At 44.7% G+C, this 15,411-nt stretch overlaps 1 protein-coding gene across 6 annotated transcripts in view; it reads right to left on the minus strand.

Annotated features, from left to right (window-relative positions):
- Positions 1-15,411, minus strand: part of LOC119172579 (uncharacterized) — a 116,482-nt gene that overhangs the window by 9,377 nt on the left and 91,694 nt on the right. For all 6 annotated transcript variants that reach the window (XR_012894864.1, XM_075892518.1, XM_075892516.1 and 3 more), the window contains exons 26-39: positions 15,060-15,179; positions 11,764-11,886; positions 9,872-9,934; positions 8,925-9,214; positions 8,621-8,863; positions 8,478-8,553; positions 8,254-8,403; positions 3,050-3,166; positions 2,239-2,355; positions 1,543-1,648; positions 1,412-1,480; positions 1,276-1,347; positions 1,152-1,223; positions 918-992 (exon numbers count right to left, since the gene is read on the minus strand). Coding sequence is in view for 5 of the 6 variants with exons in the window: in XM_075892518.1 (XP_075748633.1) it covers positions 918-992; positions 1,152-1,223; positions 1,276-1,347; positions 1,412-1,480; positions 1,543-1,648; positions 2,239-2,355; positions 3,050-3,166; positions 8,254-8,403; positions 8,478-8,553; positions 8,621-8,863; positions 8,925-9,214; positions 9,872-9,934; positions 11,764-11,886; positions 15,060-15,179 (1,693 nt within the window). In the remaining variant the exon portion in view is untranslated. The remainder of the gene's footprint in view (positions 1-917; positions 993-1,151; positions 1,224-1,275; positions 1,348-1,411; positions 1,481-1,542; positions 1,649-2,238; positions 2,356-3,049; positions 3,167-8,253; positions 8,404-8,477; positions 8,554-8,620; positions 8,864-8,924; positions 9,215-9,871; positions 9,935-11,763; positions 11,887-15,059; positions 15,180-15,411) is intronic.

Consider the following 15,411-nt stretch of genomic DNA (forward strand, 5'->3'; position numbering starts at 1 on the left):
CTCCAGACCACGCTACAGCTGACCACTTCTGCACAGAAAAGAGTGACATCAGGCTATGCTGCTTCGCACACTTTTCATCTGCTAGGCGCACACATGCAGTCATGCCTTGTCACCTGCATTGCCATTGTCGCCGTACAAAATGTCGACTATGGTCAAATACGACAGTCTGGAACTTGGAATCATCGTGATTCGCAAATCATTTTTGCTTCGATCGACCCTTTGCAGAACAGTAATTTCTAAATGGGTGCCGTTCCAAACAGCAATAAGGATATGGTGGCTAGTGGCAGCTATACCCTCATCCACATTATAGGGTATATATACGTGCATTAAACGTGGGAGCATAAGTCAGCGCCACCTGCTGCCATTGCAGTGAGTGTGGAACAGACAACTTTTCTTGCCTGCTTGGCGTCGTGTAGTATGGGATCTTATTTTGAGATGGCAGCTGACCAATTATTCCTCGCATACCACTTTAAGGCATGAAGTCTGCCACAACGAAACCCATTCATTGTATCATTTTCAATGCACCTGTTTGCACAAATAAAAAGAATAGTCTTTAAAACACCGATTGCTGTCTTTGTAAAATGTCAATACCATGACAACACCTTCAAAATTTTAGGCCGTAATATATATATTTCTTTTATTATTATTTGCAGTTCACCGAGCGCCCGATTCTACACCACAATTTTTTCAACACCTTTGTGAACACATGGCACCTTCTGTGCACGGTAAAACTTTTTTATAATCGGGGATTTCAATCTACCAGAAATAGAATGAAATCGTGATACTTGTAGAGCCCCAACACTGCATCCATTGCACAACACTCTCAATTTGATAGTCGTGGGTTTCGTTTACGGACACTGAAAGTTGATTTAAACGATTTAGAAGACTGAACTCTTCACAAAACGTGGGATACTTACAGGAATGTCAGTTTGTTGAGGCCAACAAATGCGCCAGCCTTTATTTCCGACAGTATTGGGTTGTTTTCCAGATGTCTGCATTAAATACGAATGCTTGTATGACAGTTAAAAAAAAAGGTGAAAATAGATGCTTCCTGAAAATCAGTAATCTTTGCAAATTTATAGCACACAATCATAAAGGGATATTAGAAATGTCAAAGCCATGCGAAATAGTTAGATTGTTCAACAACTCACAGGAATCTGACGTTCTTGAGGCCTGCAAAAGCGGCAGTCTCTATCTGAACAATTCGGTTGTTCCTCAAGTCACTGAAAAATAAAGTGGCAGTCAGTTGTAATAAAGAAAGTTTCTGTCACTTACAGGAGGTAGAGGTTCTTTAGTTCGATGAACTTGTTCGACGGCAGCACAGTCAGTCCATTGTACTGCAGTATCCTGCAAAAAACTACGGCTTAGTTACGTGACGAGCGACCTACGCACGAGATTGCGGATATCTTACAGTTCACCTAGCCTCTTAAAAGGTGAGAAGTTGGACTTTAGAATGTCTAGGCGGTTGAAGCTGAAGTTTCTGGAAGAAACACGAAAGTGAGCCACGACTTTTGGCAACTACACTGTTCGTCGTACACTCACAGCTTTCGTACGAGGTGAGACAGGTCGTCGGGAAGGGCAACCAGGTTCTTTTCGATGCACTTGACGAAGTGGCCTCGGCATTTGCACGCTGCTGGGCACTTGAGGTCTGCGAGCAGAGCAGCAGCTCTTCATCCTCTCATCGAGTAATAACAGTATCCGATTTAGACAGATAAAAAAGGGCCGAGTACCATCACAGCAAGGGGGGATTCATTGTATGGCTACCATATAGGTGTGTGCAGGGTTCCATTTAAGTGGGAGTGCAAAGGTTCATCGCAGTGCACCCCTCCCTATAACGTCAATGCATGGGACAGATTTTGCACCTCCCCTCTTAGGTGACTAGGAAGGGGCACCTCCCCTCCCCTGCCCCCCTCGGGCGCACGCCTAAAAGGGACGCCATTGTCCTTAGTGAAATAATGACGAGGTTTACGTCAATAGAGTCACAAAACAATAATTTGTGATTCAAAGTTCTGCTTTAGAGCCCATTTAGGGCTTGTACAGGCGCTCCCTGCGCAGCCGTACCGCACGTTCTGGGACACCTGCCGCATGCAAGCGGAGCGAGCGTAACGGCGACTGCTCTTTCACCCTTCGCTTGAGTGCGACAGGTGTCCCGCTACGTGCAGTGCGGCTGCACGGGTAGCGCCTGTACAGGCCCTTAAATGTGTAAGTGAGCGTACATCAATGACGGGCGTTGCTTACCGCAAAGGTGTTCGTCGTCTCCGTGTTTGCACTGGCGGGTTCCGTCGCACAGCTGATGCAGGGCCACGCACGAGCTCTGGTTGCGACACTTGTAGCGACCCGGGCACGTGTACTTGTCTGCAGGACGGAGGTTGCATGTCACCACTCCAGCCGTCTCAAACTTGCCTCACCTAGTGGGCCGCAGTCAGAAAATTTAGTAGCGAGGGGGGGACGGACGGTTCGAACAAAATGTTAGCTATCATTTCCCATGTAATATAAATACAGGTAATTTATGAAGGGGTCTTTGATGTCAGGTTTCGAAAAAGATCAACAATACTGAATAAAAAGGCAAAAGTGCCGACCACAACAGAAAAAAAAAGAAAACGAAATAAGAAGTTCAAATCATACACTAAAGTCAACCATCTTTCCAGGGAACTCTCCTCTCTGGTGATATTTCGTGCACCTGTCAGGTGGGTTGTATATATATATATATGCATGCTTGCAAAAAACAAATAATGACTATTGTCGTATTGATGCCTTCATTCTGTGCTTGAACCGATCACACTGTCCCCAAATTGAAATATATCTTGTTTGATTTACGATGGCTTTTGTTTCTTTGAACTTGGTCTGTTCTTTGCCGCTATGATCGTAGGTTAACTTCTCGCGCAAGTTTCCGCTTTAATCATTAATAAATACTGCACTGAGGATTCAAGCAGAGTGGATGTAAATTTGTTGAGTTTTACAAATTGTCTAATTCTAAACAATGTATACAAGGTGTCGCTCATCATTCGTCAGCGCATAGCATGTTTTCTGCGTCGAAGCATGTACTCACTGCATTCGATTTCATCCTCGCCGCCAATGCAGTCCCACTTTCCGTCGCACAGAAAGTGTGAGGGTATGCAGTACGACCTGGTGCACTTAACGTAGTCCTCCGGGCAGATGACTTTCTCTGCGAGACGTCAAGAGAACCCGTTTACATGAACACACTGGTTGACCTGAGAATACTGCCCACGAGGTCAAAGTACTGAGAAAGTGAGTGACGCTATATAAATAAGGCTGACATGTACTGCAGCAAAGAACGAACGTAATTCTTAGAATAGAAAGGAAAGGATGAATTCTCGTTTCACAACCCTGTGCTTTTGTTTACTTAACTTTCAGGCACTAAACGCGTGTCACCACATTCACTGCCAATGTAACAACTGTTAGGTTAGCAGCTGTACTGCCTACGGCTACTAACTACTACTTACAGCTACTTCATACAGGAAAGTAATAATATATAATTAGCAACCTTATTGTCATGCCAGTCACTATAGTTATGTAATACGGTTGCTAACAGTAAACTACATTTGCCCAACAACGGGTTTACATCTATATGAGCTGTCTGCATTGCCATAACAAGTTAACTCTCACGGAAGTGTAAGATCAAACACAAGAGAGAGAGAAAAGGTAAGGCATGGAAATAACTAATACTCGCTGATTATAGTGGTGAACGCATACGCACAACAATATGTTCAATTAGCGATATTGACCACACCTAAGGTAAGAGGTTTAAGCAGAATTTTTTTTCTGATGGGGGTGATGAGAGAACCTCCTTGATTTAGAGTGGGGGCCGAGCAGGTAGATGTGGTCGTGTGCAATTTTGTGCTCTATAGTCAGTTACAGCCTAAGAATAAATGTAAGCTCCGCCCACAGCAGTCAAAGTCCCACCTAGGCAGAAATTACATAAATGTCCCACCGAATCGCATTCGTTATTTACGGGATGTCAGACAGTCTCATGCGTTTTCAGCATATGGCTTGTCTGTACATGCATGTGTTAATTTCGCTAGTTTTCGGTCAAAAAGTGTTACTTCTTGGCAAATTTTATAAGAAGTACCAACTTCTCTGTTCTCCCAAACGTAACGTTGTAAGATTGATTGGTTGATATGTGAGGTTTGACGTCCCAAAACCACCATATGATTATGAGACACTGTAGTGGAGGGCTCTGAAAATTTCGATCACCTAGGGTTCTTTAATGTGCACTCAAATCTGAGCACACGAGCCTACAACATTTTTGCCTCCATCGGTAATGTAGCCGCCACAGTCGGGATTCGATCTTGCGACCTGCGGGTTAGCATCCGAGTACCTTAGCCACTAGACCACTGCGGCGGGGCTAAACATTGTAAGAAAGAACGACAAACTTTCAATTTATAATATGTGTAGCATTTGCATTAGCAGCAAAAATGCGAAAATGTGCTTATGGTTAGAATCGGAATCACCAATCATTGCTCTGTTGCACAGATGAATGACAGGTACGCTGCAGTAGTGTGTGCAGAGCGTGCATTTATTCTTAGGTTGTAACTGACTGTAAATGCAATAGCGAAAAAAAAAATTGGGAAGCATGAGACCGGCGTGCCACCTCACCGCCCAGGATGAAGACCTCGTTTGTATTCAAGCTGGTAACCAGAACGTTAATTTTACTTCATAAATTAAATGTTCATTTAATGATTTATAATAATGGTGTCCTTAAACATAATATCGTACAGAATATGTGTTGTGTTCTTGGTTTTCGGTTTCGGAATGACATGCGAGGATGCCAGGGGGCGCCGCTCTGGCATCTAGGATTTCAAGGCGACTGTGAAATAAAACGAGTGTGTGTTGGGTAATCGTGGAGTGCGGCTGTTGTTCTTCTCTTCGGCGCTTTGCGCCAACCCGCGTGTTTGGGCTGGTCGGCGTCCCCGCCGGCCGCGTACGTCTCCGTCGGCCGTGTTCTTCTTCTACTCCGTCGGGACCAGCGAGCCCCCAACACAGCAATATGTACTATACATGAGCCTAAATGAGCACTCAAATACTGAAAAGGTGTTCAACAAATGAGGACCAACCAGTACATATAGACATCATCATAATCTAATTCACCTTGACTTGTGCGAACTGATTTCGTTTAATCCCAGCAAGGCCAGAACATGATTCAAGCCGATCTCCGTGCTCTAAATTTCGTCACTCCAACTCACTGCCGTCCTCGGCTGTGTTACGCATCAGCTGGCATTCATTTCGCTGATCTAATTTGATGCAATGGTGGTCACCAGTTGACTGCCGTCCCACGCATTACATGACCAACCACGGTTCATTAGTTTTGCGTAATAACAGATCGGAACATTAGGGGACCCTTGAGCTTCGCCTTGAAGAGTTGAATGTGATAGCCATATCCTGTCCTGATTGCGTACTTCAAACTTGCTATGCACGCACCATCTGGCTTTAAGGCAATAGGTGCAGTAACATGTGCACATCGTGTAGTAAGTGGAAGGCTTAAACCATAAAGTCAGAGTGATATTCGCATGTTCTGACACCTGATGCAAATGTACGCTTGTACCACGCATTACTACAGTAACACGATTACATGTTGTATTGTGAAGCATGTGTACAGGAGGCATGTGTTTGTAAAGCAAGTGTTACTTTCACTGCATTCCCAGGCAGAGGAAGTTATTTTCACCATGTCATGAGCGACAGCTGCAAGGTTGAAAGATGATGAAGACGACCAGAATTCGAAGACGCGTGCTCGGAACGTTCGGGAACTCGAGGCATGAGCACTGGATGGAAGAGATGGATGAGGAGGTGCTGAGCTGCCATTGTCTCTTGGAATTTGGTGGCAAAAGGTCGCATCGTCGGCAAGCACCAGCGACGGGGGCAACGGGCGTTCAGGTCAGCTGCCTGAGACACGAGCCTGCCGAGGTGGCCGGCGAAATCGGCGGTGATCGAAAGGAGGCTTCTCGGAGACGCAGCCGCCCTGCCAAGCGAGGACGAGCGTTCCCTGAGCAAGCCCCTTTTCGGAAGCGAGCCACCCGAGGCAATTCCCGGAGTGCCACGTCAACAATGGAACGCCATGCCGGGTGAATCAGGCGACAGTACCAGTAGCCTGAAGGGGATGTACTAGCGTCAGTGACAACGGCGTGCATGCGCAAGCCGCGACGGACACATCAAGCTGCTGAGTGAGCGTCAGGATCAAAGATCGGCAGGACTTGGGCAATGAGCTTGCCAAGTCAGCGGCACCACGTAGGCCGGGCCAAGACAGCAGAAGGAGAGGTAATTGTTTAGAATGTGTAGGTTATCAGTTAGATGTTGGTTAAGTTCCTGTAACTTGGTAGTTATTTTTGTAGATTTGTATATATTTTGGAGTGACTTTTGTTTTGTATTATAAATGTTTGTCCCTCTTTCGAGTCTGGCTGAGTCCATCGCGGGGGTTCGCAACCCGTAATCTGTGACACACTATATTCACAAGCAGAGGCATGGCCGTGTGGTAGAACATGCATTTGCCACGCATACGACCTGGTTCAATCCCCACTCTGATCAAGGGCTTTTATTATTTATTTTATTTGCATCTTTCTAGATTTTTCGTCATTCATAAGATGATTTTTTGTTCAGAACCAATGACACTGACGCGGGAATTTCTGTGAAACGGGCTCTTTAATGCTACTGCATTAATATTGGCTTCCCTGGTTCGCTCTTTGGCCTTAATTCAATATAGAAGGTGCAAAAAAAAAAACTACGGAAAAAAAGGAAAATGCGCACATGAGGCATCCTCTGTGTGTCTCTTCCTTTACGTCCATCGCCTTCTTTGCTCTTTCCATTTCGAATCATGCAATGGCAACATGTCAATTTGCTCATTCTTTGGCCGATTCTGTACAACTAGTACTAATAGAAATTGATTAGGACTTTATAGAAATTTTTGCGTGGAAGTGGCATAATAGATAAGCTGCAGCACTCCCGCTTCGTACATTCTTAGTTTTTTTTTTTCCGTTTGTTATTTCGCGCTTGCTTTTCTTCCCATCTTTCCCGCTTCCCCTATTGTAGGGCAGAAAACTGGACATTTATATTGTGCTTGACCTCCCGCATCATTTTGTATCTCTTTCTTTCTCCTTTTATAAGCAAAGCGGTATGCGTTTCATACGTCTTTTGCCACGTCACTCGAGTCTGAGGGTTGCACTGGCACGGCCATGCGTCACCACGTATTATGAGAATGGCAACGACAGTAGAAGTGGGAGTGAGCCCGTCAAATTTGCTGGCCACCTAGCATCACAGAGTGGAATGGTCCAGATGTGTTTTTATGCGCAGGAGCCACTCGTGAACGCGTAATAGAAACTATCAAGTCACTACTATGCATTGCATGGCTTCGAATTCAATCTTCTTACGGAAACCCAGACGTAATCGGATTGATGTTCTAAAGTCATCTTACTACTTAAGCTATATATATATAGTTATCCATTAACCTTTTTGGCCCCAGTAGTGTCAATTGACATCCTCACACAACACTTTCCCCAGCTTCTCAAAAATGAAACCAGAACTGCTACACTTCGGGGAAATATTTCTTCTATGATTCCCGCTGTGACCATACGAACGATGTGGCAGCTCTTCGGAGTTGGGAGCCGTCAAGAAAAGGCTTGGTCGACTACTTAGGTGACTCCAAGGCGGGAAATATGAGGTGCAGGTGCCGTTTTCAGGACGTAGTCATGAAGCTGTTTCAAGGACTCCCACACTGCCGAATGAGATGTTGGTTCACAAACTGTGTACATTTGCGAGCGTCGGGAATAAAAATTTTCTCATTTTTCTCATTCCGCTACCACTCAGCACTGAAGACCTCTTTCAATGCCCTGATTGTAAATCCATTAATATTTGCACGACTGGCTCATATTTTGTTTGGGACTTTCTGAATATAATTATTAGGAAAACATGCACAAATAGGTTCTCAGGACAAAATAAAAACTCAGGGCTGAAAGGGTTAAGAATGAAAGGTGGTGTGACTATTAGCTCGGGTTGTCACATTTCATTGTTGACTACTTTCGATTCAATTACTTTGGCATAGGTATGAGTATTTCACTGGGAGGCTCAGCCAGCCAGCTCTACAAGTTGCTCATACATAGCTGTTTTTTGGGCTTTCTCTCTTTCTTTTTAGTCACACTGCAAAATAACCTCCTAATTACCTCCATCACTACTATAACACAAGGCTTGCCTTAATAAAGATGAGGCGGTGACACGATAGGCGGAGCTCACAAACAGCATACGAACCGCATCCACGCAGATGGGACACGTCCCGGCATCCTGCTTGGAAGCCAAACTGGTCGAAGCCGTACAGGCACCTGGTGCTGATGTTTACAAAGTGACCTGTCCGGCAGCGCAAGTAATTCTGCGACGAGTCGCATTCTTCCATAGATGTCACTGCAAAGTATTACAGAAATCAACAATGACCGGGTAGCCAACATTACGGCGAGGGTGATAAGTGGGTGACCTACCTTGCTTGAAGCATTCTAGAGGACCAATGGTGTGGTAACCGGCTTGACCCGTTCTGTATGTGTTGCCAAAATGGAGCTGTGGAAAATAATATGCAAGAATTGATAATACAAGTTTTGCATGGGGGCCGCAGTTAAGTGCATGCCTTTCTGATGGGCAGCATTTCCTTGCTGGTGATGTATCCCTGGTCCTCTAGCCAGTGGAACTCAGACGCCGAGTCACAGTTGCATCGTTGCTCAGGGTTGAAGCAGTCCGGGTAGCAGGCGCACGTGAGGTTCTCGGAGGCTCCGCCCCAGTGGAACTGCGGCTCGCCCTGCGCACTCTCCCACCAGGACAGTGGCCGCTCGTCCGAGTAGCCGAAGCCGGCACCCACGCCGCTACACTCCCACTGCGTGCAGGCGATGTGCTTGAGCAGCAGAAGCAGCTGCGGCTCTAGTGCGCATGCATACCTTGACGTACTGCCTGCACCTCTGAGAGACGCTGATGAGAGCGCGCATCTGCAGCCAGCCGACGTCGTAGGTGATGGGACGCGCGTACGCACCCTCGACGCCCGATCGAACGTAGATCCTCTGCTCAGAGTCGTGGTGCACCAGTGTGCGGACGTCTTCCACCGTCGATCCCATGATACAGTGCACCCAGAACGGCAAAATAGGGCCCTCTGCACCGTCCGCGTCAATGAGGTAGTGACCGCTACGACGGATGCCGTCCTGCACGAACAAGTCCTCGCAGGTCTTGCGCGCTGCACAGTCGAAGATGAACCACTTGAGACACAGGAAAGGTGCGCACTCGTAACCCATTTTATTCCCACTAGGCCCCAAGCAATGCTGCCCACCCGTGGCAGAAAATGCGATTGCACAGCATGCCTCCAGGCATGACGAGAATTTGGGTACATTAAAGTCACTTTAGGGTACATGTGCATATAGGGCCAGCTCTCGTCAGTGGCTTGCCACAGCTCAATGGGAAATAGACAAAATGCAAAACCATATCTCATGGGAAAAAAAGCCAGTTATCAAAAACGCTCCCCTTTTTCTTGTTACTTCCTATCTGAAGGAAGACATAACAGTTATGACCTAAAGTTAAGATTTTTGCTTGTAACTTAGCTATATATATATTTGCAACTTTGTAAAAGCGTGCCAAAAATAAACCTCATTTTTAATCCAGTTCTGCTAATTATTGTCAGTTTGCCTAAATTTTACGCTTTGTGTGCAAAGCCCTCCTACCTCTCCTCCAATTTGCTGTCAGGCCATGTCGGCTTCATGAAACTTGAAGTAGAAGTTTACTTCAGAAAAAAAGCAGAAGGTACCATTTTTCTGCACCTCGAAACCTTACTGATGCTTGCCGTAATGCATAGTGATGTTTTTAGAGGATGACGAAAAAGAGCATATGGATCACGTACGCTTGTTGTCACATTTCTTTTTTTCTTCCTCCAGACCTTGGCGGTCTTCTTCCTTCACCAAGTCTGCAAATAAAAACAAGACTCATTCCTTTAGTACAATGTGCACCCACTACCAGGTAGATGTGGTCCATGGTGATTCCAGCAGAACTCCAGCAGATAGGGACCAAAAGTTTCATAGGGCAAACTTGTGCCCGAAAATAAGGCAAGTGTCGCACTATGTGCAACGATAACTTCGGGCACAGTTGTTGGTCAGCGAATAAGATCATCGGTGGAGCACGTCGTTTTTTATACACATGTCACCAAACCTTCCAGCATTATCACTGGTGCTCGCTTGAACTCATGAATAAACTTGAATATTCGCATCTTGCGCGTAATCTTAAAAAAACAATCTCAAACAATTGGCAATCTCTCAAGCAATGCGGCGCAATCCGCGCTGAGCGCTGCAAATAATTTTGTGGGTGAAATGTGAATACATCGAAGTGAATTCATAAATGCGACCGGAAATATTTTGCGCTGACTGAAAATCCACTCTTCATCATCATCATTTATTGAACCCTTAAAGGCCCCTTGCGGGGTATTACATAAGGGGGAGGCAAAAACACAGTTCAACAGATGCATGATTGTCAACGGTACAAAGCATAATCGAAAGTGAACTACATGATAAAAAAACAATGTCAACAGAAGGAAAAATATATATATACGTGGAAGAAAACGGCAACAATTGTAAATTAACTAACATATCAAGTGATTTGTGATTAGCTGTTTAAATTTTAAGGGGTTTTGTTTGTGGACTATAGATTCAGGCAGGTTATTCCAGTCTTCAATGGCAGTAGGTAAAAATGATTTATTGAAAGCGTTAGTTGAACCATGTAAGCGCTGTAAACATAGGGACAAACTCTTGGTTGACAAACAGGCACTGCTCTTCAAGAAACGTTAAAAGAGATGCTGTATGCATTTGACGGTTACCATTTTTCCCAAATCAAGAGGCTTCACGAAGATATATTCGTCATTTTCACTGAATTGTTGTGCTATAAATAAATCGATTCACTGCAGCAATACATGCAAGCTGAGTATAACCACCTTGGTGCATTTGAAGTAAAGTATTTCTTGAAATTTACAATAAGACAGCATAGTAAAAATTTAGAATGAGAGAGAGCTGAGCGAGTTGGTACATAGTCATTCTTAAAAAGACAAGGCGTGTAAACACGAGCACAACAAGAAAGCCAAGATGCCACAAACTTCCTTCTAGTGCCTTGTCTATTTTAAAATGCAGCAAACGTGGTGAACACAAATGTTAGACACGTTTAGTGCGTACAAGCCAATATCGTAGCCAAGCATTCCTTTATTTTTTTATTAATTTACAAATACTTCGGTCAAACTTAGACTATGGCAGAGTGGTACAAAAACATAAAAACACGTATATTTAGACAAAATGAACAAGACAGCGGCAAAGCAGTCAGAACAGGTTACAGAACACCTGAAATCAAATGCACTTCAGACGATACCAAAAATCCTTGCATTAAAGCCTCGTTAGAAAGGTTATTCCAACTGTTTATACTACAAGAAAAGAAACAATATTTTAAAAAATTGAAAAGAATCCGGGATTGGTTTCTGGAACCTTATGAAGAGATGTTGCATTTTTATAAAGTTGGGGCGATGAGTACAAAATTTGGCTTCTTAACAAGAAGCAACATGAGGCAAATGGGACAGCAAAGACATGCAGGACTTGACGCTGGCTGTCGGTATTTCTTGACAGCGCCAAGTCCTGCCAGTCTTTCTTGTCCCGTTTGCCTGCACTGTTTACTGCTATAAATTTCGCTAACAAGTTGCCTCTTGAAGTACTCAAAATACGCTGTTGCGTGATAACGAAACATAATTACAAAGCGACTCACGGCATCCCTCCTGCTCGTCCTCATGGTACTTGCCAGGGCAGTCTCGGTGTCCGTCGCACACGGCGTTCTTCGGAATACAGGTGCCGTCATAGCACTGGAAGGTTACGTTCACGTTACACTGGCCTGAAAGAACACCGTCGCAGTTCCAAGCGTTAATTCATGCACCTTTCGAAAAGACCATGCCTTTCTGAATGCCGCCCTAATAAACCTGTCTGTGTGGTGTCGGTAGAGCTCTGTTTCTGCACTCCAAAACAATTGAATGGCCATAGTGAATGACCAAGGAAACTATTCATTTACACCGTAAGCCAAAACACACAAGAAAGTAGGTTAGTGCAATATCTGAAGCAAAAGACAGCCTTGCATCTAAACTCTTCAATGCAAGATCAAGACATTTTACGGAATTGTATAGCCTGCATTTCTCATAAAAAGCCCTGAAAATTCCTGGCGATATTTAGAACAAACGGATGCTTTAGGTACTGCAATATCCATTGACTATTCAATCGAAAATGATGCACCGATAATGGCTGGCCAGTTTAGCAGTCACAGTATACGTCCATATTCTCTGATCCCCAGCATGAATCGACGCATGGAAACCTAATCTATTCTGATTTTATAACGGGAGTATATGTTATCTTTGCTGCTTAATCTGAAAATTTGATTCCCAGCTGGTGCAGATAATATCCCTAACACATTATTGAGCTATGCCAAACACATTGCAGATATGTTAACAAAAGTTTTTCGTTTTCTTCTGAAAGTTCTTTAATTCTGAATGACAGATGCATTTCACGTGTAGTGTCCATATTGAAGAAAGGTGATCATCTTAACATTGCAAAGCACAGGCTTATTTCTTCAGCGTGTACATCCAGTGGCGTAACTAGATAGGACGGCGCCCAGGGCAAATATATTTCCGCGCCCCTCATTATGCCCGTGATAATGTTTGTTATTATTATTATTATTATTAATAATAATAATAATAATATTATTATTATTATTATTAATAATAATAATATTATTATTAATAATAATTATTACTACAGCTCCTATTAATAATAATATTATTATTATTAATAATAATAATATTATTATTAATAATAATTATTACTACAGCCCCCCCCCCCCCCATTAAAAGCGCTAATGTAGGCTTCCGCGATTGCCTACTGGCGCGCGGCGGGCCATTTCGGAGGCCAAGGGCCACCAGTTCTGATTTCGATGAGCTACGCCCGCGTTTTTGTATAGTATTTTTCTTTTTTTATTCAAACTTCCGGAAGTCCCTTACCCGTCATTGTTCTCTTCCAGTCCACACTGCAAAAATCTTGACGGCACGGGCGCTTCCCAGGCCCAAGTTTCTCGTACCTAAGCTTTCGCGCTATTTGTGCATCCCAAGGAATGCAGGGTGAGTACAAAACAAAGCAACCAGCTAGACACCGCGCCCTCGGGTCTGGTATGGGGGTTAAACTGGTCGGAGTGTTCTGCCGTTTCGCTCCGTTCGCTGTTCCATTGATGGAGGTCATCCTTGTGCGGCCGCATTCTTTCAGGGAAGTTCTTGGTTTCTCCAACGTACGAAGCGGGGCAGTCGGCACATGCTGTCGGGTACACTACGCTCTGCGCTTTTTTCGCAGGTGCGTGTTCTTTGGGCCAAAGGATGAACCTGCCCATGGCGGTGGATGGCATGTGGGAAACGTTGACCCCCGCCCTTCTATTGCTTTGCTGGCGCCCGCGATGCAGGGAATCAACAAACGTCGCCGTCGTGTCACGCTTTCTCCGTCTTTCCTCCAGAGAACTCTGCGAATAAACGCCTTTGTTTAGCCTTTGGTGCCGAGGTCACGGATTATATTCGCCCTTCCTTCCGCCGCTGCGTGGACGATTAGTCGTTGGACGATCGGCTATTTCGTTGGAGTTTTCTGTTCTTACTCAAAAAAGGTGCATTCGAACTTTTTTATTTTATTTTGTTTACGTACGTGGTTGGTTTCAGGGAAGCTTTCAGTAAGTGGTTTGGGAGGCTGGTGGGGTTCGCTGAAACTCATCTAACCCAGTGCTGCGGAGCACAAAACAAAGCTTAGCCGAGGGTCATGGGAAGGCACGGAGGTAGCGCAGCAAAATGAAAATAGAGGATCCTTTTCCCGATGCAAAAGCCATTGCGGCAACCCTTTCCTTCACCACCATCCCCACTTCCAGTCGTACATTACAACCTCGCCCCTCCCCCCTTCCAGGCGGTTTTACGGAAAAAAACATTGACAACCTTTCCAGGGGGCGCCAACCCGAGGACTCGGCTTGGCGCCCCCTCCCTAGTGGCGCCCGGGGCACTTGTACCCCCTTGCCCCCCCCTAGTTACGCCACTGTGTACATCATGTAATTTATTAAAATATACTAGACACACATAACATCATCACATTTCTTGAAGGCCTGTCTGTTGCTATCCCAGCACAAATTTAGAAAAAAAAATGAATCCGGTAGATTCCACACATTGCGGAAATCAATTTGATGTGAAAGAGCCCGGTGGCCTCTGCCAGATTCATCACTTTGGCATTACTCAGGCATTAGGAAATGATTAGAGGCCTTCGTCTAAATTGAGAATATCATGGGCTTACGTGGTACGCCGAGGACACCGACATGTAAAAATATTCAACGGAATGCGTGCACTCACATTGGAGCAGATACGCCACTTTGATTGCCAAGACCTGCAGTCTACGAGGTGATGACGCGCATATATAAAACGTAGTAGTTGTAGACTTATTGGAACTATGCTTGACTATGTTTGTTTCATTTATTGAAATTGACTATGTTTGTTTCATTTATTCATTTATTTATTATTGACTATGTTTGTTTCATTTATTTGTTTCATTTATTACGCTTGATCATGATCCACCACCATTCGACACACTGGCATCGCTCTGTGGTAGAATACTTGACTGCCATGCACAATGCGAGGGTGCGATTGGGGCTCAAGCTATGACTTTAATTATTTGCTTCTGTCAAGATATTTATCCCATTGACAACACTGACTACTTCCGCGCTGCAATTTTTCTAACGTAGCCTCCTCCACGCTGTCGGGTTGAGATTTTTATAGTCTTGGTTGGTATAGACCATGAATCTTTTATGGCGCACACCCACACGCTTTGGAGCCGAGGTATGTGGGTATGTGTGGATGTAGCAGTTCATTATCTCGCATGTTTGATTGCCCGTACACTTGTTATTTTATTATTACCATTGCTATCTATAGCCTGTAATTTGCTTAAATCCCGTTGTGAAGCCCCCATAGCCAATGCTTTTTTCAGGCTTACAAATGGAAAACTCACCGAGGCAGTCTTGCTCGTCAGAATTGTCGTGGCAGTCAGACAGCAAGTCACATCTGTGAGCGATCGAGATGCACTGACCGTTCTTGCACCGGAACTCGGTTCGGTTGCACTCGATGTAGTCTGTGGAGAAGCATGCTTAATTTATATGATCGGGAGCCAGGTGTATGAGCACAATTTTAGCACCGAACCGCGAAAAATCGAGTAATCGCAATTTGAAAAGCACATATCCTTGCTTGTACAGTTGAACTGCGGCCAAGGATATGCCTGAGTAAATCGATATGTCTCGTCCGAACCATCAGTGCAACGTTTGGTCTCGGGCACGTAACCTTACAGATGGAACATAGAGTCTCAC

This window comes from Rhipicephalus microplus, chromosome 4, assembly GCF_043290135.1.
Source record: "Rhipicephalus microplus isolate Deutch F79 chromosome 4, USDA_Rmic, whole genome shotgun sequence".
Taxonomy (NCBI): Eukaryota; Metazoa; Arthropoda; class Arachnida; order Ixodida; family Ixodidae; genus Rhipicephalus; species Rhipicephalus microplus.